At 43.6% G+C, this 23,208-nt stretch overlaps 1 protein-coding gene across 14 annotated transcripts in view; it reads right to left on the reverse strand.

Moving 5' to 3' along the window:
- LOC137538869 (serine/threonine-protein kinase BRSK2) overlaps positions 1-23,208 on the reverse strand; it is a 365,619-nt gene that overhangs the window by 138,761 nt on the left and 203,650 nt on the right. For all 14 annotated transcript variants that reach the window (XM_068261262.1, XM_068261268.1, XM_068261257.1 and 11 more), the window contains one exon: positions 4,732-4,826. In XM_068261262.1, the coding sequence (XP_068117363.1) occupies positions 4,732-4,737 (6 nt within the window). In that variant the 5' untranslated portion in view covers positions 4,738-4,826. The remainder of the gene's footprint in view (positions 1-4,731; positions 4,827-23,208) is intronic.

The raw sequence follows: 23,208 nt of genomic DNA on the forward strand, positions 1-23,208 counted from the left end.
AACAATTATTATTTGCTTGCAGTACTTGCTGGCTGCTTGGCCAATGGTAGTGCCTTCTCCCAGGCATTTTTGTACCACCTACCAATATGCTCTTGCTATGCACTGATTAAGACCAACCAGTCTGAAACAGACTGTATGCATGTTGGATTATTGTGGCTCTATATTTAACAAGCTGACACATCATTGCACTGCAGCGGATCTGGAGGTGTGTGTAGCTTACAGGGCCAACAATGGGTGATTTGCATATTTCAGCAGTGATGGGAAACATCTCGGAGCTCACTCCAACCTGAATTATCACAAATACCTTCTGTTTTAAGAAAGCAAACATTTGTTTTCTATAGCATTTTAGTAAGGGGGATTTTTGGTCCATTGTAGCCCCTTACACACTCCTAGGAGTTCTGGGTCACCATGAGCTAGCTGGGTAGTCTGTAACTCTGGGTGTTTCAAGCCCTGCTCCATAGAGCCACATTAATCCATGCCATGCACTGATGAAGACCAACCCGTCTGTATGCATGTTGGATTAGTGTGGCTTTGTATATTAAACAAGCTGACACATCACTGCATTCCAGCAGATCTGGAGGTGTGTTTAGCTCACAGGGACAATGGGTCATTTGCATATATTCAGCAGTGATGCACTGGGAGACATCTCAGAGCTCACTCCAACCTGAATTATCGCAAATAAGCAAACTTTTGTATTTCAGCTTCAGGTAAGCCCAGCACAGGCACACAGAAAATGGAGATAGCTGGACACTTTCCAGCAGGGCCATTTCTGGCCATTTTGGTGCCCTAGGCAAGGCACTGTGTGTTCTCCCAAGTCTTATGAACAGGAAGATTTAGCCTATATTTTTGCAGGCACCAATAAACTTTTAGGAATATAAAAATGATAATGTTTCCCAAAATGAGTCTAGCAAGGATACACAAATAATTACAGGGGCAGATACACCTCATAGGCCCAAACTCACTGAAACCTCATAACATATCCTTACTATGATTGTGATGAGAGGTGTGCGACCCTTGATACAGACCAAATTTAAAACAATGATGGGATGATTAGCACACTTATTACACCATCACTTTAAGACTATTTAGTCCTCATTTGTCATGCTAATCAGCAGTGCCCATAAAATTACCATCCATCCCTTTCTTAATGGAACTAGCAGTTGAGTACAAAAATCTATAATACACAGCGTGCTTCAAATAGATCTGTGGTGTCCCCTCCTGCAAATGTCACTTCAGGCATCTGCCTGCTTCACCTGTGCCTAAAAACTGGGAAGATTCATTTACAGACGCACTCCATTCTTAAACTCCATGGAGACATTAAAGCTCTGTATTCCCTAGTGCTGTCAACAAATGCAACAAATGGCATCAAGGCATTATACGGTAAGATTTCTTTTTTTGCCAATAATGAAAAAAATGCTACTTACAATAGAGAAATGTAAAGCTCAACTAAATCCAAAACATTTCATTGAGTTGAGAAGAGCTAGAACCACTGCCCCTTCCTTATTGTCCCTAATGGGGACATTTCCACCCACATTTCCACCCACTTTCTGGATTTTGTGACATCTATAAGTCAAACATCTATAAGTCAAACCAAAACTTGTGTGGAATGTCATCAATAGTGATGCTTTTTTTTTTTTTGACTGTTGTGATGTCTATGAAAGTAACAGAGATAGAGGCGGTAAAAGCAGTGTTTCTGCCTCTTCTGTGCCCTATCCAATCCCCTCCAAAACATTTTATATTTAGTTAGGCTTTAAAGTAAACCTGAAGTGAATCCCTTTAGTTAGGCTTTAAAGTAAACCTGAAGTGAATCCCTTAAAATCAGTGCCGGTTTAAGCAACAATGGGGCCCCAGGGCAAAATAAACCTGGGGGGCCCCCCAACATATACCCCGGAACAAAAATCGGCATTAAGAGACCTTTTTTGCAGCTGGTATAGTCAGGGTGTGAAGCCCCAATCGGTCGGAGCTCCACATTCTGGCTATTCCAGCCTGCATGGGGGACAAGGGGTTAAAAAGTTTCAGGAGGGGGGACCCCACAATTTTTTTTTTTTAATTCCCACACTCTAAACATAAAAAAAAAAAATTGGGAAAATAGGAAAACATGCCAGGGATCTTCATACAGCCATATTGCGGCTGTATAGCGATCCCTGGCCAAAGCCCTGCGGCTGCGTATAGACCCCCTGGAAACCCCGTCAGGAAATTTATTGCGCTTTCGTTTGATGCATGTAAAATTACACTACCGTTAGGTTTACTACTAAAAGTGACATTTACCGCATTTAAAAGTATACTTTTTTTCCTTCGAAACTTTAAAATCGATTTTCTCAAAAACTATAAGGTCTTTTTGAAAAATAGTTTTTTCCTCTTATTCCTAATGATCTCCTTAACATACCCCGCAAATTTAGGGTTTCTAGCATATAAGGTGGATTTACTATTAACCATTAAAGTCGGCAGGTTTTTAAATGTGTTTTTTTTCCTTTGAAACTTTAAAATCGATTTTCTCAAAAACTATAGGGCCGATTTTGAAATTTTTTTTCCTCTTGTAGCCACTGGGGGCCCCTACAAGCTCTGGGGCCCTGGGGCAGCTGCCTCCTTTGCCTTAATGGTAACGCCGGCCCTGCTTAAAATGAGTCCTCATTCACCCCCAACCATCTCTCGGTGGGAGTCCCCCAAGGCTCGGCCCTTGGGCCCCCCACTGTTCTCCATATATATACATCCTCCATTGTCAAGGTTATCTCCTCCATGGGATTTACCTATCATCTGTATGCAGATTACACCCAGATCAACCTCCACATCCCTGACCTATCCACCACTACCATGGACAAGGTCTCCTCCTGCCTATCAGCCATCTCCTCCTGGATGTCCGCTAGGTTCCTGAAACTAAACCTGGACAAAGCGAAATTTATGATCTTCCCACCCCGGCCATCCCTGACCCTCCCAGATGTGAATGTTACTGTTAATCACACTACCATTCATCCTACCTCTCAAGCCCGCTGTCTGGGTGTCACCCTGGACTCCACACTCTCCTTCACCCTCACATCCAAAACCTCACAAAGTCCTGCAACTTCCACCTCCGTAACATCTGTAAGATCCGCCCTTTCCTGACCTATCACCACCAAACTCTTCATCCATGCCCTCATAATTTCCCGCCTAGACTATTGCAATGCCCTCTTGTCTGGTCTCCCTATGACCAAAATTGCCCCGCTGCAGTCCATCATGAATACGGCAGCCAGAATTATGCACTCCTCTCCCCGCTCCACCAGGGCGGATCCCCTCTGTGAATTCCTCCACTGGCTTCCTATCCAGTCCAGAATCAGATTCAAGGTACTGTGTCTGACCTACAAATCTGTCCACAAAACATGTGTAACCTACATTTCCGATCTTACTCAGAGATACACACCTAGCCGCTCACTCCGCTCCTCCAATGAACTTCGCCTGACCACCCCCCCCCGCATCACCCAATCCCATGCACGACTCTAGGACTTCTCAAGAGCTGCTCCAACACTATGGAACTACCTACCTCCCCCCATTAGGGTTTCCCCCTCCTTCAACATCTTCAAGAAGGCCCTTAAAACTCATCTTTTCACTCTGGTATAACCCCCCCCCCCCCGGAGCTCTGAACCCACAGCTAAACTTTTAAACTCTGGTCCCCTACTTTTCGTGTCCCTACCTCTCCCTCTAGATTGTAAACCTTCGGGCAGGGTCCTCCTCCTTATGTGTCCTACCTGTTCATGCACCTCCATTACTGTACATTCTTCCTATGGATCTGAGGGATCTCTTGAGTGCACACGACTTGCCTAATCTCCATGCTCCCATCCAGTGACTAAGCATTACCTTGTACTCATACTGTGCTGCGTGATCTGGTTTGCATGTATTCCTGTATTGTCTTATTGCTGTATGTCACCCCTAAATATTGTCTGTAACCCTTAACTAATGTCCAGCACTGCGTAATATGTTGGCACTTTATAAATACAATAAATAAATAAGTGAAAATAAACAAATAAGATAAACAAATGTCTGTACGGAAATAATCCTAAATAGTACGATCTTAGAATCCCAAATGCTCTTTTGGGTTTTAAGGGTTAAAAATATAGTTGAAGATAAAACTTATTGGCATTCACTCCTACTCTTAACTCTTTGCAGACGTGCAGGCTCTAGCCTCTTAAGGACCAGAGCCTTTTTCCCACATTTTGCCAGTGATCACTGTGATTGGCTCATAGTGATCACAGGGTCAGGAGCTAATGACGTTGAATCCTGGTCTGGTGCATGAAGCTCAGCTGTCATTAGATAGCCGAGTGCAGCGGCAAAGGATCAACGATAGCAGCGAGAGTGCATGGCGATGGGAGATTGAAATATGTGGCCTGACAGGGATAAGAGGCTGTAAACACGGTGTGCATTTCATTCAGCAGCATTCACAAGAGGTTAGGTTTGTTCAGCTCCCATACAGAGTAATGATGAACTGCTGAACTTCTTTCCTCCTCCTTGCTGTCAATAGTGTATGTAAAACACACCATGCAGTAACCATGGAGATTGTGCTGGGGCCTTCTCATTGCAACATAGATTGAATTTTATAGCACGTGGCTATTAATCCTTACAGTTGAAATATGTAAAACAGTATTACAGCAAGTCCCATGAAGGACTGGTAATATATACTGTATATACACATATTTATCTCATCATGCAACATGTAGAGACCCCATTGTATAGTGCTGGCTGAATACTTGATTTAGGTCTTACCTTCATCAGCACAGACTCGCTGAGCTTCTCCCGATTGACAATTTTGATGGCAACCTTTTGACAAGTGACGCAATGGATCCCGAGTTTAACCAGACCTATAAGGAAGACAAGATAAAATGATTTAAATTGTTACATATTGCAAGATGGCATAGGTTGAGAAAAAACAGCAATAAAAAAATATTTCAAATTGAGCAACCAATATTTCTTCTCAAAATTGTCGAATGGTGGTACCATGCAGCATCCACTGCAAGAAGTTTGAGAAAATAACAGTCTTCACAATAGGATTGTCTTAAGAATATTACTATTATGATTATTGTTTTATTTATAAAGCACCAACATATCATAGAGAGCTGTCCAAAAAAAATAGCAAATGATAAATCTGCAAGCATAAACATTATAAATTATGACATGCAAAGAGGAGAAAACCCGGTCCGATCAAGCTTACAATTTAGGTGGTGAAGAATATAGAGTAGAACTAGTAGGAGAGATGGGGCAGTGGATTATTAGTATTTTATCTACTTTTTGGTACTTTTTTCAATTGCAAAGTGCTGAAAGCTTTTTTAAGTAGAAGATGAAAAATTATTATGGACTCAAATCAGCAGATGATGTCTAATCTTCTGCAGCTATCAATTGAAAAACTACTACAAATTATGTATTGCCCTTATGTGTGCTTTGCAGAACATCTGTAAGGATGTGCAATAGCAGTACTTAAAGACACACATAGCAATTTGCAACTAAATAAATAACTATAGTAATGTGGGGGATCAACACCAGTATAACTGCAAAGCTTCTTCCTTCACAGTGAACTGGCAATTCATGAATAAGGCAATCTGGTCTGAGAGAGGTCGTACTGAAGAGCTCAGTGGCTTTCAATGTAGCACTGTTATGGGATGCCACCATTACAATAACCCAGTTGTTATTGCCTCACTTATTATTAATGGCCAGTGCTAAATGCTGAGAGCAGTGATGACAGAAAAGACCAGAGTGAATGAAAAGGATGGAGCTAAGCCTGACAACTGTCCTCTTGTGTAAAGTGGAAACCCTAGAAGCAACAGCAGCCAAGTCTTATGCCACACAAGCTCACAGAATGGAACTGCCAAGAGTCTGCATAGGTTACATGCAGAAATGTATGGGTCCTTAGGATTAACACTAACAAGTTTAAAGCCTGGTACACACATTCAGTTTTGATAGGCCAGTCACTGTCCAAGTTTACCACCTCCATGTAGTATGAGGGCCAACAGATTTATAATGCTATGAACAGATTGTGTAGGTAAGCATACTACGTGGAAGTGGAAAATTGGCTAATCATTGCCCAATCAAAATGATGTGTCTACCAGACTAAAGGTGGTCATACATCAGGCAACTTGGTGGCCAATCGACCATCCAGTTTGATTATTATAATCGGATGAAAATCGGTGCCGCCAAGTGCATGCCCGACCGGCAATGCGACCAGTTTTGCCATGCTGCAAGAAGATGGGCTGACTTGGTTGATCTGGTGCATGGTGGTAACAGCGAGCGATATTGGGATGAGCGATAAATGAGACAAAACCCCCGCCGCTGTCCCCCTAATGTTTAATGTGACCCCAGGTGCCTAGTGCACTCTATACATTACCTGTCTGTGGCCGCCGCTTGCTCCGGGCTACCTCCGCAGCCACAGAGATACATAGAGACAGAAGTTATGGTACCCAGTAACAGAGCTGGAGAAGAGTGAAGAGGGCGGCGTCAGAGCGATCCACGGGCCTGGGGCTGGAGGAAGCCCCAGGTATGTATAAAACTTTTTTTTATACGTCTTTGGTACACTTTAAAAGAGAGACTGTGCTTTTAAAACTGCAACTGTGACAGAATGATGCAATGTTATTAACCTTCCTGGCGGTAACCCCGAACGTAGTTCGGGGTAAGCCGCGCAGGAGGTTTTCTCCGGCCCTGCTCGGCGGATTTTCTTAAATTTTTTTTTTTGCTGGACGTAGCTAGCACTTTGCTAGCTGCGCCAGCACACCGATCGCCGCCGGCCCGCGCCCGATCGCCGCTATCCGTTATGGCGTGCGCCCCCCCCCCAGACCCCGAGCGCTGCCTGGCCAATCAGTGCCAGGCAGCGCCGAGGGGTGGATCGGGACTCCCAATGACGTCACGACGTCGGTGACGTCATCCTGCGCCGTCGCCATGGCGACGGGGGAAGCCCTCCAGGAAATCCCGTTCTTTGAACGGGATTTCCTGATCGGACATCGCCGAAGGCGATCGAAGCGGGCGGGGGGATGCCACTGAGCAGCGGCTATCATGTAGCGAGCCCTGGGCTCGCTACATGATTTAACAAAAAAAAAAACTGCCGCGCTGCCTCCTGGCGAAATTTTTCATACCGCCAGGAGGGTTAACAAAAAAAAAAGCTATACTGTATAACTGAAAATAAAAATATGAGACACTTTTCTTTGCTACTAATGTTCTATTCCTTATCTGTACTACACATACAATTCATGATATCATACGTTTTTTTTTCCCTCCAGGTTTGCTTTAAAGAGAACGCAACACTCACTGTGAGTGTAGCCTCATTCCAGGGAAGATAGATATTGTAGAGAACAGTGTGCTTTTGTGGCAGAGGAAGCTTTTCTGTTCCAGCATAGCAATGGCCCTGTACATAGAGTGACCTTCATAAATGGTTTACCAGGTGCAGAGTCTAAGAACAAGATGTCCCGAATGCAGCCCAGACCTAAATCTCATCAAACACTGCTGGGATAAACTAGTAGGCCAAGTGCAAATCATGCACCATTTCCCAATATCACTAATGGACATGTGCCTACCATTTTTGTAAAATTTAGTGAAAAACAATGCCAGAAAAATGTCATAGAACCACAGGAAAAGGCCGATTCCATATTGATTCCTCCCTTTTTGAGTCGACAGAGTGGCATATTTCAGCTTTTTTGGGCAAAAGATGCCCTATTTCTTCAAATTATGCACATCATGAAGAATTCCTGCCCAATCATATATTTTGGTTTTCAGATTACACTGGTCTATTCTGCCATCGCCACTCCTAGCATTTAGCATTAGCTTTTGAAAACATGCAAGGCAATTATTTTGAGGTTGGATCTAATCACCAGCAGAACAGCCTGGGGCTCCTCTCTGTTGAAATTCTTGAACTGGCTGCATGGAATGTGTCAGAAGGCGGCGTGCAGCCCAGAAACATCTGTTTTGCTTGCTGTACCTTATCAGTAAACACATTGCTAAATCCCACATTCTATTGGCAGAAATGGTCGCAGCATACAGCACTGAAATCACAAGGGTGAAAATAATGCTACAGCCTAATTTCATCTCTGTGTTATGAAGCTAACAGCCACAGGCATTTGCTCACCTCAGGTCACTGCTGAAAAATGGTCTTGTCCTGTCGAAACAAACGTTGCCTCCTATTCCGCGATATTAAAAATCTAGATCACAATACCCACTAGAAACACACTTACTCGATTTTTCAGCAAAAGTTAAAGATAGATATATTCGCAACACTTTTTTGAAACATCAAGGCGACCAAATGACTAAAGAACAGGTTAATTAAGGTCCTTTAGCTTTTCTGAAACGGAAAGGCCTGAAATCTGGCTTACTTCCTGTCATGAGGAGACATATCTGATAACTGCTGCTGTATAGTGCAATAGGGAGTTATATTATAAATATATATAAACTATATACCCATTGCTGTATACACAAGCTCCCCCAGGCACGAGGTATAAACTCATGGTAGCGCTAATTGGCGTGATATCTGGTAATGAAGACTCGAGGGATGGAACTGGTTGGGGGCTGGAGGGAGTGGCGGAAGCCGCGTGTGGGAGGGAGTCCCATCTCAGTGCAGCTCGCACTCTTTGAAGTTAGTCACAGGCGGGAGGACAGAAAGCGCTCCTGGGAAAGGAGTATAGAAAAGTAGGCCATGAAAAAATGCAATGGGAACAGGAGAAAAAAAGAGACTGAATGGAAGATATGGATTAACATAAAGAAGAAAAAGACACCTATTGGGGGCAAAGTGTAATAAAAAAAGAAACCTCAGTAACCCATAGCAGACAATTACTATCTCCAGATCTGGTTGCAAATGAGATGTTAAAGATTACTACGGTCTATTGCACTCTACTGTACATGCCCCACGGCACTTTGCACTATTTTACTACAAGGAAAGAAGGTAATACTGCTCATTCTCAGCAGCACCACAACAATGCCAAAAGTGCAGGGCCCAAAGGCTTCACAGACACCACACACAGGAATGCAAGAATGGTATGACAGCGCTTATCATGCAGCTGCCACATGATATCGCTAGGACAGGATAGATGTTATCAATAAAATGTATCATTCTATTAACATTCATGGCTGTGGTGGAGTTCCCTTTTAACATGTTTCATATGAGGTAGCACTGGGAAGTGATTGGTCTCACTCTGTTTTTTCTATTTTTAGGCCGTCGCTGAGGAAGATTTGTACAGTTACTGAGGAGAATGCAAGAAATAAAAAAATGCTGAATGGTGGAATGATCAAAGAAACAGTGAAAGACAACTTCAGATAAGATTTTACTGCAGGGAAGTTAAAAAGGACATTAGCTCTGCTCTGTTTCATAGGTTAAAACGCAGAGTGTAGTTTGTAAACTGTAAATATTAGAGAATTATGCAGTGTTATAAAAATAGGCTATACAACTGAAATTAAAAATATCATACTCTTTTCTTTGCTACTAATGTTCTGTTAATTATCCGTACTACACAAAAAATTAATTATATCATAAGGTTATTTCTTCTGCTTCAATGTCACTTTAATGGTGTGTTTGGCAAGGTTTGTTTTTAATTTTTTTATTATTTAAAAGTTTTAAAACTACCGGTAAGTTTTTTTTTTTTTTTTTACTATATTTTTTCAATTACTTTGTTTTAAATTCCCATCAGTAGGTAATGCATCCTTGATATTCAGTCTGTTAGATAAGATGGAATTTCCTAATCCAGAAACCCTGCAATGCTGAAGTTACTATGTGTATAGCGGAGTAACCTAGACAAGCCTCTTTGATTTGCTTTGCTAAGATGGATAAAGGCCTCTTATAAAACACAGCCTATATGGACAATTTCCTGCTTGTCTTCAGCTTCTCTTTCTCTTTCCCATGCATAGGGTGAATTTAAAAATTATAAATCAGCTTTTTATTTAATTTAAAATGGTGGCTTAGGGTTAGCACTCTCGCCTTGCAGTGGTGAGTCCCGGTTCATATCTCAGTCAGGACACTGTCTGCATGGAGTTTGTGTGTTCTGTCCCTGTCTGTGTGGGGTTTCTCTGGGCACTCTGGTTTCCTCACACATCCCAAAAAATACAGATAAGTTAATTGGCTCCCCCCAAATTGGCCCTAGACTATGATGACATATGTTAGGGATTAGATTGTGGGCGTCTCTAAAGGACAGTGACATGACTATTTATTCTCTGTAAAGCGCTGTGGAAGATGTTGGCGTTATATAATATAAATACTAAATACAGTATATTAATAATGATATATTTTCTGCCATTGAAGCAGATCTGAACTCAGAATGGCCTCTCTGCTCTAAAAGATACACAACAGCATAATAACCTTTAAACAAAAAACAATTCTTTGTTACAGCTCATACAAATCCTAAAATAAATCTGCAGTGTATCTACTTCCTGATTCATGGAAGCAGACATATTGTTAACAGCCTGTGCTTTCAAATGAGCTTATCTGCCATCTCTGCCCTGGCAGTCATGTGACACAGGGGAGAGATCAAATTATAACTTGTGATTAGACACAAATGAAGGGGGATTAAACAGGCTAAACTCTGTAAATCCATACAGGGTGCATTTCTCTATGTTATTATTCTGTCCTGTGCAAGAGTTCAGGTCTACTTTAAAAATAACAATTCCATGATCTTGGCAAATCTATATATATTATAGGCTAAGTGCCTCAACCTTCAAGCATAAAAACAGGGAACACCAAGAGCCCCAATAGTGTAATTCGTACTGGACAAGGTGGCAATAAGTTTGTGTTGCTAGATACTCACAAGTCAGGGTCACCAGCAGGCAACCACTGTAAAGGCAGGTGGGGAGATTGTCCTGACCCCACTCAGGATTAAGAAGTCGCTCTCTGTAGACAGGAAGAAAGGGTAGCAACCCTCCACCAAGGGTGGACTCAAAATTGTATACAATGAACAGAGGCGCCAAAAGTATAAGATTAGATTAAATGAGCTTAAAAACCAACTTGAATGGCAAAATTGAAGGAGGAAGTGGTGGTCTTACCTCCCTCAAGCAGACACGACAACGACTGCGGTTCAGACAGTCAAACACATTTATTAGGAACTCCAAAAAGTTCTATCCTGGTTCATTTTCCTTCATAGTAACATTTTAAAATGAGTAATATATCAATTTAAAGGATGGAAATAAAGTTTAGAGTCAATCAAACACATCTTTAACCACTTGATGACCCAGCTATGCAATTATGCAGTGTAAGTACTTTACAAAGTCCAGTAAAACCCCCATTATCCGGCAACAACAGAGATTGGCTGATACTGGATAACTGTCATTTTGGTTGCTTAAGAGTCAATGTAAAAAATAGGCCTAGTTAAAAAAAAACAGTACAGTACTATACCCCTCACTGTACACTTCTCATAAACTCTGTATTATTGTTGAAATACAGTAATTAAAACCAAATTAAGACAAAGGACAGACTTAACCTTGCATTAGATTCTACGCCGCACTTGTGGCTGTTCTAGCCTGATGCGGCGTAGAATCTACGCCGGCCCGCAGTTTCCGCTCCCGACGCGACCGTGCGCACCCGGAGGGGGAGATTAAGCTGTCATATGACAGCCGACATCTCCCCCGAGTGAACAGTAGCCATCGCGTATGGCTGCTGATCACATGATCACTACGATCGCCATTCGATCATAGTGATCAGTTTGACAGCTGCGGCGGCAGGGGGGAAAAGAAGAGGATCCACTCACCTCCTTGCCGTTCCCGCGACGATCGGCGCCCCCCTCCGCTCTGGCCGGCACCTCCGCTCCGTCTGACGTCAGCCCTGGGTCCCGGCTTGATGACGTCATCAAGCCGCGACCCGGAACTGATCGTCAGACAGAACGGAGATGTCGGCCGGAGAAGAGGGTCCCGTGCGGCTCATCGCTGGAGCCTGGAAGGTGAGTGAAGGCTGCTTGCAGAAGGGGGGGGGGGGCACAGGCCACTATGGGGGGACACAAATCCAGCCAGCCACAGACGGGATCCGGCCGCCTGACCCCCCCAAACGCGCGCAACCCCCTTCCCGCGCAAAATGCCTGGTCCTTAAGGGGGGGTAGGCGGCCGGTCCCGAATAGGTTAATGTAAGAGGTTTATTACTGTATTAATAAGTGTAATAGTAGATTTATGCATCATGCAAGGTTAGGATTTTTGGGTGCTGGAGACTTCTGGTTAACCGAGTTCTAGATAATGGGGATGTTACTGTAACAAGCATTTACAGATGCCATAAAGGACCTCAAATTCTACTACCTCTACCACAGTTCCTGACATACATACACAGAACATATATATTGTGCTTGAGTTGCAGCCACTAGGACGTGCTCTATAGGCAGTAGCAGTGTTAGTGAGTCTTGCCCAAGTCTCCTCACTGAATAGGTGTTGTCTTACTGAACAGGAAGAGCCAAGATTGGAACCCAATTCTCCTTCTGTATCAGAGGCACAGGAGACTTAATCAGTACACTATTCAGCCACCATCAGTATGTTTCTACGTTTTTTTTCATGTGGGCCATTAGAATGGTCAGCTACAATGCTCACTGGCAATCACTGCCATAGGAATCTAACTTCCACTGAAAATGATCGTAGATGATTGGACAACTCTTGTATCATATGTAGGACACTGCTGGGCTCCTAGAAATATATGTCTGTGACTGTTGCCTGATATAACAAGGTAGACCAGCACTGTAATAAAGTAAAATTATTCTATTTTGTTGCACAGGTGCTAGAATGTTCTTTAGGGTGTCATCGCTGGCTGTGTCCAAACTTCCAAATTTGAGAAAACATTACTCACTAATAACTGCCCTGAGAGAAAGTAGATAAATCTTTTAACCACAAAAAAACATTTTTTATTTATTTTTTTAGGATGGGGAAAATTTGAATTTTTTTCTGATTTTTTTTTCTATTCCTAATTCTGTGTCTCTGAGACAAGCAGGGTTTATTCTGAACCTATGGAGGGGTCAGGGATCTTTGGGACAGGAAGTGATGTCAATTCTTTCAGCTAGGAACCGAGACAGCCATGAAAACCTAAAAGAGGTTTGAGACCCTACCCACACTAGAAATGTTTCTGTAGTTGGCTTCAAGAACTCATATGAATGTGCTGTAGGCTAAGCAAGCTGCAATCTCTTGGATGACCAAAAACAATAGCTGGGAAAGGTTGGGGAAAAATTATTACCCAAAGAAGATCTTCCTGGAGAACCACCACCTTCGCTGAGATAAAATTGGCAGCAATAATCTGCTTATTTCTCACAGATTAAAATAACCTAAAAGGTCTGACAGGTTTAGGACTAGTCCATCTGCTCATGGTGTATCCTCTGTATCCTCAGGGTTTTTCTTTATTTTCAAAAGCACTTACTGAATGGCAGTTGCTCAGTCCAACTGCCAAAATAGTGTGCAAATGAGTAGGTAGGCTGGCAGACATCTTTGAACAGATCCTTTCCAAAGAGTGGTTTTGTAAACAATAAAAGAGGACCCCCCTTGAGAAGATAGGCTAGTCCAAAATCGGTCAGATTTTTACTGCCTATTGTAAGTGACAGCGACAATCTATAGTGCATTTTACACTGGGACAAATGTACATCTTATATGTACATTCATATATTTTAAAAGTTACAATTGTTCATCGTAGTGGTTCGTTAATAAGACCACTTTCCCACAGACATTAGATCGTTGCATTCACCCACAAAATTGCAATGCAAGGTATGGCATTTACTTAGTGGAAAGTGAAAGTGCCAACCAGGTGGTAAATTTAACCTCCTATCGTTTTTTTTCTCGGACTGATAATTGACCAATTGTAAAGTAAATTCCTTAGGCACCTGTTTTCTTGTGGTAATTCAACAGTATTTCAAAAGGAAAACTGCTGGGGAAAAAAACCCACTGTACAGTGGGAAATAGGCCTAAATAAGTCCCATGGGGCACAGAGTGGCGGACCTGTGCAAGAATCAGTTTATTAAAGCGCTTGTTAGCATTGGCGTGAGGTTATAGCTATCCTATGGCAGACACGCCGTGTTGGAATATAAGCTACGAATAGCAATAAGCACCGTGTCAGGTTATTGGTACCACTAGGGGAGTGTAACGATTGTGGAATTATTTCCATGGCCAGCGCACCGGACACACGCCAACACTACGGAAATCCTCCACAAGCGTGTAAATTGAGAAAACCCAGCTATGGTGCTATGCACCTGTAGAGGTAGATTCCCACCGGCAGATGGAGCTGTGGAGTGCAGACGAACACAGCCTCTGCACTGCCACAGACGCCAGATGGGAATTGTACGAGTTGAAGCAATGCAGAGCAAGATCGCCCTTAAAGAGAGAGAGAACACAGAGACAGAATGTATGTGTGTCCACCAATCTAGTCGCCACCCATCGACAGTGAACACACAACAATGGAAATGAAGTGAGAACGCAATTGCCAGAGTGGCGATTGCCAGTAGTGACACAAGGCCGAGCAGGACAGAGCCAGAGAGTAGCAAGAAGGCACAACCAGTAACAGCAATAAGAACAACAAGGAAAATAACAAACGCTAACTAAACGCGAACACCGCACTTATTCGCTACAGCGAACACGTTTAAGCACGATCAGCGCGCGTTAGGTGCCCAGTGATAAGCGTGCCACCCTAACTAACCAAAGAAACACAAACACAAAATAGAGAACGCGAACGCTTGCTAAACGGTTACCTCACCGAGCCTACAGCAAGCGTTCGTACAAGACAAGACAAACAGATGGGGCTACCAGTAGCAACCGCTGCTCTGGCTAGCACCCCTAAGGCAGAACACAGAAGGAACCACCACTGCTAGAGCGGATGCGATCCAGACAGATGGAGCAGCCAGTAGCAACCGCAGCCCTGGCCTACTCTCCCAGACAGACAGAACGATTTCCTGTCGACCGCCGCTGGCGACAAGACAATCGAGCCAGAGAGACAGAACAAGGCAATACAGATAATACAACCTGACTGCACTAGAAGGGATGCCTAGTGCAGTCCCCAGGAATTACTCTAAGATAATCTTTAGCAAACAAGCAAGGCTGATTCTCCAGGAGAGTTAAGCAGGAACAAACCTTCATGACCAGCAAGGGATTCTGGGAGAACAAGGTATTTATACTGCAAGCCTTCAAAGCAGGCAGGTAGGCAATTTGCATGACAAGTGTATGCAAATTCCTCAGCAGAGCAACTCTGAAACTTGCAAAGAAAAGACAGGTCTCTTTTCCAGAGACCTGCAGCCCTCAGACTTAAAGAATGGACTAACAGCTGTCTGCCCGTGCAGACAGCTGAGCAGATCATTACAGGGAGTACGTGGAACTGGAGGCCCTTAAAAAAAGGGGACATTTGTGAGCTATGCTTATTATGGACAGAATATCAGACAAACAGCAAGAAAAGCAGCATTTTTAACAGGCAGCCAGTAATGGTATTATCCATATCCATATCACTATTAATTCAGCATTACATTAAAGTGGACCCAAATTAAAAATACAAGATTTCAGAAATAAAATCTATTTCCTAACTTATAATAAAAAATAGCAGCCTTTTTTCAGCTGCATGATGACAAATATAACATATTTTACATTTATTGGAGGAACCCCTCCCTTCCTTTCATATTGCCGGGGCAGAATCCGGCCGAGTGGTGGAGGAGATAAAAAACAAAAACAAAACACATGCTGCTATTTAGGATGTCACGGGGAGGTGGTCTCAGCTTGTTTGAGATTTCACATAGACGATGCCCCTGTGAGGGAGGGTAGCTGATGACAAACACACCCATGATCTAAAACCTCCTACTAAGCTCAGAAGTAATGGCTGCCACCTGTATAACCCTAGTTATGAAAAGAGAAGGGTGAAAAGCATGCACTGAAATGCTCATAGGCTTGAAGGAGTGTTTATTTATCTTTGTATGTGTCAGAGTGGTGCAACTAAATATTTTGAATTAAAAAAAATATTTGGTTTGGGTCTGCTTTAAATGAACATGACTTTTCAAGAATCCTGAACATGCTAAGGTCTGTTTGGAGTTCCTTACACAGCCCATACATGGCAAATCACATTTCTAACTAAAACGGTCCTGAACACAGAATTTCCTCTCTGTTCTAAAAGATAAGCAACAGCATAATAACCTTTAAAGAAAAACATGTCAGTTACCGCTGATACAAATCCTTGACGAGTGGAAATGCACCACTCTAACTCACAGAATCCGGACAGTGCCCGACCACAGACAGCCAGTCCACCAAAAAGTACAGAAGAAAAGGTCCGCACTTAGCCCAGAATGTCCAAATGGCAAACTTTATTGTGGACATGTTTAAAACAGCAAATCACAGACACCTTACGTGTTTTGGACCACCATGGTCCTTAATCACAGCTAGTGATAATAGCACCTATTCCCACTATATACACAGGTGTATAAACATAACCACTACCTTCGTAGGGTGGAGTAACCCGCCCCCAGAAAGCACCCTTCAAAGGGTGGACTTGACCACTTGAGGACCACAGTGTTCAACCGCCCTAAAGGCCAGGCCTTTTTTTGTAAAATAGGCCACTGCAGCTTGAAGGCCAAGCTGCAGGGCCCCACAACACAGCACACAAGTGATCCCTCCCCCCCTTTTCTCCCCACCAACAGAGCTTCCTGTTGGTGGGGTCTGATCGCCCCCCAGATGTTTGTTTAGTTTTTTACTAATATTTATCTTATTTTTTTTTTATAAATATGTGTATTTTTTGTTCTTTTTTTACCCTCCCTCCCCTGGCCAGCCTATCACAGCGGATCGCTCCTGTGTCCCACAGGGGGACAGCCGTGTCCCACGGCTGTCCCCAGTACAGCGCTGCTGTAGATCGCAGTGCCGTACGGGTAACAGTCTCCGCCCACCAAGCAGCCTGCGCGCGATCTCCTGCAAAACAGAGCCCCAGGACTTTACGCCGATCGGCGTCAGGCGGTCCTGGGGCGGCCGCCGCGTGACGCGGTCGGCTAGTAGTTAAAGGAAGTGTACATCCCCCCAACCAACAGTAGAACCTCTACAAGCAGTGTTCCCCAACCCTGTCCTCAAGGCCCACCAACAGTGCATGTTTTGTGGAAATCCACAGAGGTTGTTAATCAGCTCTGCTGAGACACTAATTACCTCACCTGTGAATGCTTGTTGTGGTTTCCTGCAAAACATGTACTGTTAGGGGGCCTTGAGGTTGGGGAACTCTGCTCTACAGGTGAAAATGAGAGGGTCCAGGGGATTTCTTCTAACATACAAACACACACAATCCGTGTATAAAAAATGTGCTTATAAAAAGCAAAGGCATTTGTACATTAAAATGAATTAAAAGGATGTGCCAATTATAGCAACAGGTGGCCAGGATCCCCATCGCACATACAAGTGAGAACAGTTCCCAAAAAATGGATTGATAAATGGATTTTGTACAGATTTTTCCCAGAACGGGGTCCCCAGATAGGTTGACATCCAGGTAGTGAATGGAAACAGCATCCCAACTGGAAGTGAATAGTAAACTAATAGAATTATCATTCAAGTATTCCATGAGTGCTGGAATGTCATCCGATGGACCTTGCCAAATCAAGAGGAAATCACCAATGTATCTCGGGTACCGCCTAACACCCTCCAACAGACGACTCTCATTCCCAAAGAGGCGGCTCTCCTCCCACCAGCCCATAAACACGTTAGCAAGAGAAGGTGAAAATGTACACAAATCCTGCAATAAGTCTGCAGTGTTTACTTGCTGCTTTCATAGAAGCAGACATAGGTTAAAATCCTGTGTTTACTAATTAGCTGCTCTGCCATGGCATCCAGCTGACAGATCAAATTACACTAGTGATTAGTCACAGATGAGTAGGAATTAGACGGGCTAAACTCTCTAAATACATACAGGGTACATTTCTTTATGTTTTCCTTCTGTTCTGTGGAAGAGTTCAGGTCCACTTTAAAGATGAGGAAACAGTCAAAGACTGCGTTAATGTGTGAGAGGATCATACAGCCAAAGTGGTCCTCGTTTCCTTTGCGGCATCAGTCTCCACCCTCTACTACTACTCAGTAGGAGTAACTCAGCAGTAGCTGGAGTGCTGGAGGCTGCTTATTATTATTAGCCCTGTATGATTCCAATGCACTGGGGGTTAATGCGGTGGAAAATGCTGATCATTGAGTGCTGTGAGGCTCTCTCCTTCTACATGATGAGAAGGAGGAGGAATTGCTTTCATAAAGCGCTGATGAAATCCCCTACAATCACCTCACTTGTCCCTGCAGAGGTGGTTATGCTGGAAGCAGCACAAGCTCAAAAGAGGGGCAGCTGAGGTGATGGAAGTACAACATGGCTACCACAGAGAAGCTGGACCCCTACTGAGTGGCAAAGCAGTAGAGGCCTGTGTACCTGACCATCCTATTAAAGGAACATATGTTCACAGCTAGACTGCAGACTCTCTCATTACAGGAAATTGCCAGCAGTCACATTTCCAATAAAGAGCTATGCCAGAAACATGATTAAATGGGATCTTTTCATATTAAATCTACCCACACGTTAGGTCTCATTTAGGGGGGGAAAAAAGATGTAAACAAGAAAAACAGTACTGGTAACCAATTAGCTCTTGCCATTTATTTTGAATTGCCCAAAGGAGGAACAAGAGCGGTAATATGATTGGTTGTTACCGCATGTCACTTATCTTTAAATGGAATATGTTACAAAGTGAAGTACCTGAGAGAGAAGAGATAAGCGTCAGAGAGGAGCTATAATCCTCTGGCTTGTAGTTCCGGAGCATTGAGCTGAACGTGTTCCTCCCCAATGCCTCCTCACACCTCAGCTATGTTTGTGACATTTTGGCCCTTATTCAATTCACCTTTTTCTCCTAAGTGATATTGTCACACCTTGTCAATAAAATGACTGAACAACCAACAAGCAAGTAAACTGTCAAAATAATTTTGACAGTATTTTATCACCTCTTTTTTGGTAGTTTTTTTTTTATTGCAGAGTGCTAAAAAGTTAGATGAAAAATTATCTACTATGAAAAAAAGGTGAATTTTTGAAGGACGTTTCTTTTTTTAAAGGAAACTATAGACATATATGTGATTACTGCTATGAAAACAATTATATCACTGGGTGTTAAAGTTAAAGCACAACTGAACTCAAAAGGATAAGGAGGCTGCCATATTTACTTCATTTTAAGCAATGCAAACAGCCTGGCTATCCTGCACCCCTGCCAAGCTTTTTAGTGAAACCGGTTGGGGGATGCCACTGTCATTTATACAGATCATTGGTTGAAATTTGAAAGGGTCCCTGTCACACAGATCCAGAGTATGAGTTTTACTATACAGTATTTTGCAATATAGGTCATTACCGTTTTTTTCAGACTATAAGATGCACTTTTTCTCCCCCAAAAGTGCGTTTTTGTGGGGGTTTCCTGATGTGTCTCCACTCCGATTAAACTACGCAGCCATTACCGTGCATACCGCTGCCGCCAGGGATTAGCTTGTGCAGAGCTTGGGCAGGCATTCCACCAATCAGGCAGGGGGCACTGCCCCCGACTGCCTATCAGGGTTGCTCCCTGCTTGCTTCCTAATAGGAGCCGATGATCTCGAGGGCTGGACCAGAGCTCCTTCATTGGGGCCAATCACTGCACCTTCTCAGGAAGAACACAGTGGTACACAGGATGACAAAAGAGGTACAAGAAAGGCACAAGAGGAACATAATTAGTGGGGGAAAGGTCCATAAGAAGCCCCTGCACCATAGATTCACCAGGTGTAGTATATTTTTTTTACCTGATTTTTGTCCTCTGAACTTGCGTGTGTCTTACAGTGCATGCGCGGCGGATCTGAGGCTTGGCCGCTTAGACTCTGAGCACCAGCCCCCCGCAGCTTCACTATCGCCGCTCGTAGCTACCTCTCCGCCTCTGTAGCGTGGCACTGACGTGCACCCAAATATCCAGGCGGCTAGATGTCAGCAAAATCCGGCTTCAAACCTTCTGCACAATCCGGTACGATGGAGCGATATCTTCGCACCCAGGAGAATCAAGATAGCGCCGGCCACGCTGCACAGTCTGACGCAGCTCCCTCACAGCAAGCCCCCTCCCCCCCGCTGGCGGCTGACCTTCTTGAAGCAACTTTGGAGAGACATTACCGCACCCTGCACGACTCACTCTAGCAGGTAATTCTCTCAGCAGTGAATGATTTAAAGGGGGAGATTAATAACTTAGGGGAGCGCACTAATGCTATGGAGGAAAAAATGGACGCTCTTGCTACTAAACAGAGAGACTTAGAAGAGGAACAGCACCTGATACAATCAGATATAAAGTTCCTAAGGTCCTCACAAGAAGATCAGGAAAATAGAGATAGAAGGCAGAACTTAAGAATTAAGGGGATCTCTATGTCTGTCACATCTGCTCAACTAATCCCCCACCTGACAGAACTTTATAAATCTATAGCACCAGACACATCTGATGAGCTCTGGCAAATGGACCGAGCACACCGCTCACTAGGAGAGAGACAAACAACTTCTCAGAGACCCAAAGATGTTATTGTCGTATGCATTATTACGAGGCAAAAGAAGCTATTTTGAAAGCTGCACGTAACATCCCCTCACTATCCTTTAAAGGGGACGAACTCTCTATTTTTAATGATCTTTCGCTCATTAAGCTAGCAAAGTAGAGCTAAAGAACTTTTAAACCTGTTACCCAGCTCCTGCGAGATGCCAAAATTCTTTATAAATGGGGCTTTCTGTTCCGCCTGATCGTTAACCGTAACGGAGCTACCTTTACACTTTCAGAGATGGACGACGCCCCCATGTTCCTAAAACAACTGGGTTTACGCCTCCCCACACAATCTGCCAACCTACACCCCCGATCGCCCTCAGCAATTTCACCACCTAGGAAGATATGACACGTTTCAGACTGGTCAAAGATACCTGTACGCAGCCTCACCTATCCTGAGTCTCCAATAAGAATGGAATCCCAAACATCCTAAAGGACACCTTCACCTATAAAAGATCCCTATTATCACATTTTGACTGCCCTGTAACCTTCCGTGCACACTGAACCCGAATGACAACAACAGTCTACTCAGCTTTACTATACTCCGGGCTTCTGGCACTGAGATCTGAACCGGCCTGCTTGGACTGCCCTCATGATCCTCCGGGGAACCTCCTTCGAGACCTCCTGGACCTGGGAGGATCCGGGAACTCTCGACCGGCTCCCACCCCAACAACTATGTTTTGTTGTTACCCTGGGTGACCACAGTTTTTCCAGTGGTCTAGTTATTTTTCTTTGGTTCCTCCCCTCCCACAAAGTTGTTAATGTGTTTTACCTAATTTTCCCCACTTCCTATACGTTTGATTCGCACCAACTGATTGATGATTGTATTGTAATGTCTGTCGATATCATGGACAATGGTTAAACTATACACCTTAAATTGTAAGGGCCTAAACATACCCCAAAAGAGGAGCTCTTTGTTGAGAGACTTACAGAGACTTGCTATTGATCTCGCTTTTTTGCAAGAGACGCACCTATCCTCACAGGACTCTGTGCGTCTCTATAACAAAGCGTACCCAGAAGTGTTTATAGCTTCAGGACCCAAAAAACGAGCTGGAGTAGCTATTGTCTGCAAAAAAGGTCTCCCCCTCCAAATAACAAAAATCATTAAAGACCATAAAGGACATTACTTAATCCTAATAGGCTCACTAGCAGGTAAACCCATAACGTTGGCAAACGTCTATGTACCTAACACTAACCAAATTTCCTTTCTAACAAACTTGTTCGCCAAACTGCAAAAAGTGACCATAGGTACACTCCTCCTAGGAGGCGATTTTAACTTGACGCTTTCTACCGTTAAAGATAGAAGTATAACCTCTGATGCAGCAACATTCCCTACACACAATCGCCAGTCTAGAAAGTTTAGAACATTCATTCGCCAGTATGGTCTTTTTGATCTCTGGAGAATCTCCAATCCTACATCCAGAGAATACACCTTTTTCTCCCCTCCTCATGCAACCCACTCACGCATTGACTACTTCTTCTCCAAAAACTACACAATATCATCCCTGATTAAGGCGGACATCCACCCCACTGCATGGTCTGATCATCATGCAGTCTTGATTGAGCTTGACTGGCTGCGCACAACCCATAAACCCTTACATTGGAGGCTCAATGATTCCTTACTACACGATAAAGCATTCCTAACTAAATTGACCGAGGAACTTCACTCTTTCCTTACAACTAACATCCCGTCAGTCTCCTCCATGGGGATGGCCTGGGAAGCGCATAAAGCCTTTGTACGGGGTCTCTTTATTGCTGAGGGCTCCAAACATAAACATGCCTCCTCACGAAAACTAACCCTATTAGTCAAAACCCTCAGTGAAGCATACGCCACTTATAAAATGCTCCCTACCCAAGATTCCTTTTCGAACATACAGAAACTAAAACAAGAAATTAGGTCCCTCCAATCCACGCAGCTTGAAAAAAGTTTAAAATGGTCCCGCCAACTCTTTTTCGAAAGAGGCAACAAACCCCACACTATTCTAGCCCGTAAATTAAATCCCAAAGGATCTTTCCAGGCGATTTACGCCATGAAGGACCTGGAGGGATCCACACACTATGACCCTGCTAAAATTGCACAGATCTTCATATCATATTATCAACAACTTTACAATTTGCCTGACCCCTCCCTAGATCCTTCATACTCTAGTAAAGTTTTGTCCTTTCTAGACCAACTTAAACTTCCTACATTAACTGAAGAGGAACGCTCCTCTCTTAATGCACCAATCACTAGTGCAGAAATTTCAGAAGTACTTAAATCCCTTCCTTTCTCTAAATCCCCAGGCCCTGACGGACTCCCTTACTTCTATTACAAAAACTTCCAGACAATATTAACCCCTTACCTAACACTCCTAGCGAACAAAATTATGAAAGGAGAGATCCCTCCCTCTACTTTTCTTAACTCCCTCTTAACAGTCATTCCTAAAGAAGGAAAGGACCCTCAACTCCCACCGAGTTACCGCCCTTTTTCACTCCTTAACTCAGATCTTAAAATAATAACTAAAACTCTTGCTAATCGTCTTAATCCCATTTTACCGAGACTTAAAAATAATGATCAAGTGGGATTCATCTTAGGCCGACAGGCTGGTGACAATACACGTCGAACTATAGACCTTATCTCCCTTATGAATTGCTCTGGCAGGCCTTCTCTGCTTCTAAGTTTAGACGCGGAGAAGGCCTTTGATCGCCTATCATGGCCCTTCCTCTTCCAGGTCCTCCGCCACCAAGGGTTTGATGGACCCTTCATGACCATTCTTCACTTTCTCTACTCTTC

The sequence above is a fragment of the Hyperolius riggenbachi genome, chromosome 11 (assembly GCF_040937935.1).
Source record: "Hyperolius riggenbachi isolate aHypRig1 chromosome 11, aHypRig1.pri, whole genome shotgun sequence".
NCBI classification, from domain to species: domain Eukaryota; kingdom Metazoa; phylum Chordata; class Amphibia; order Anura; family Hyperoliidae; genus Hyperolius; species Hyperolius riggenbachi.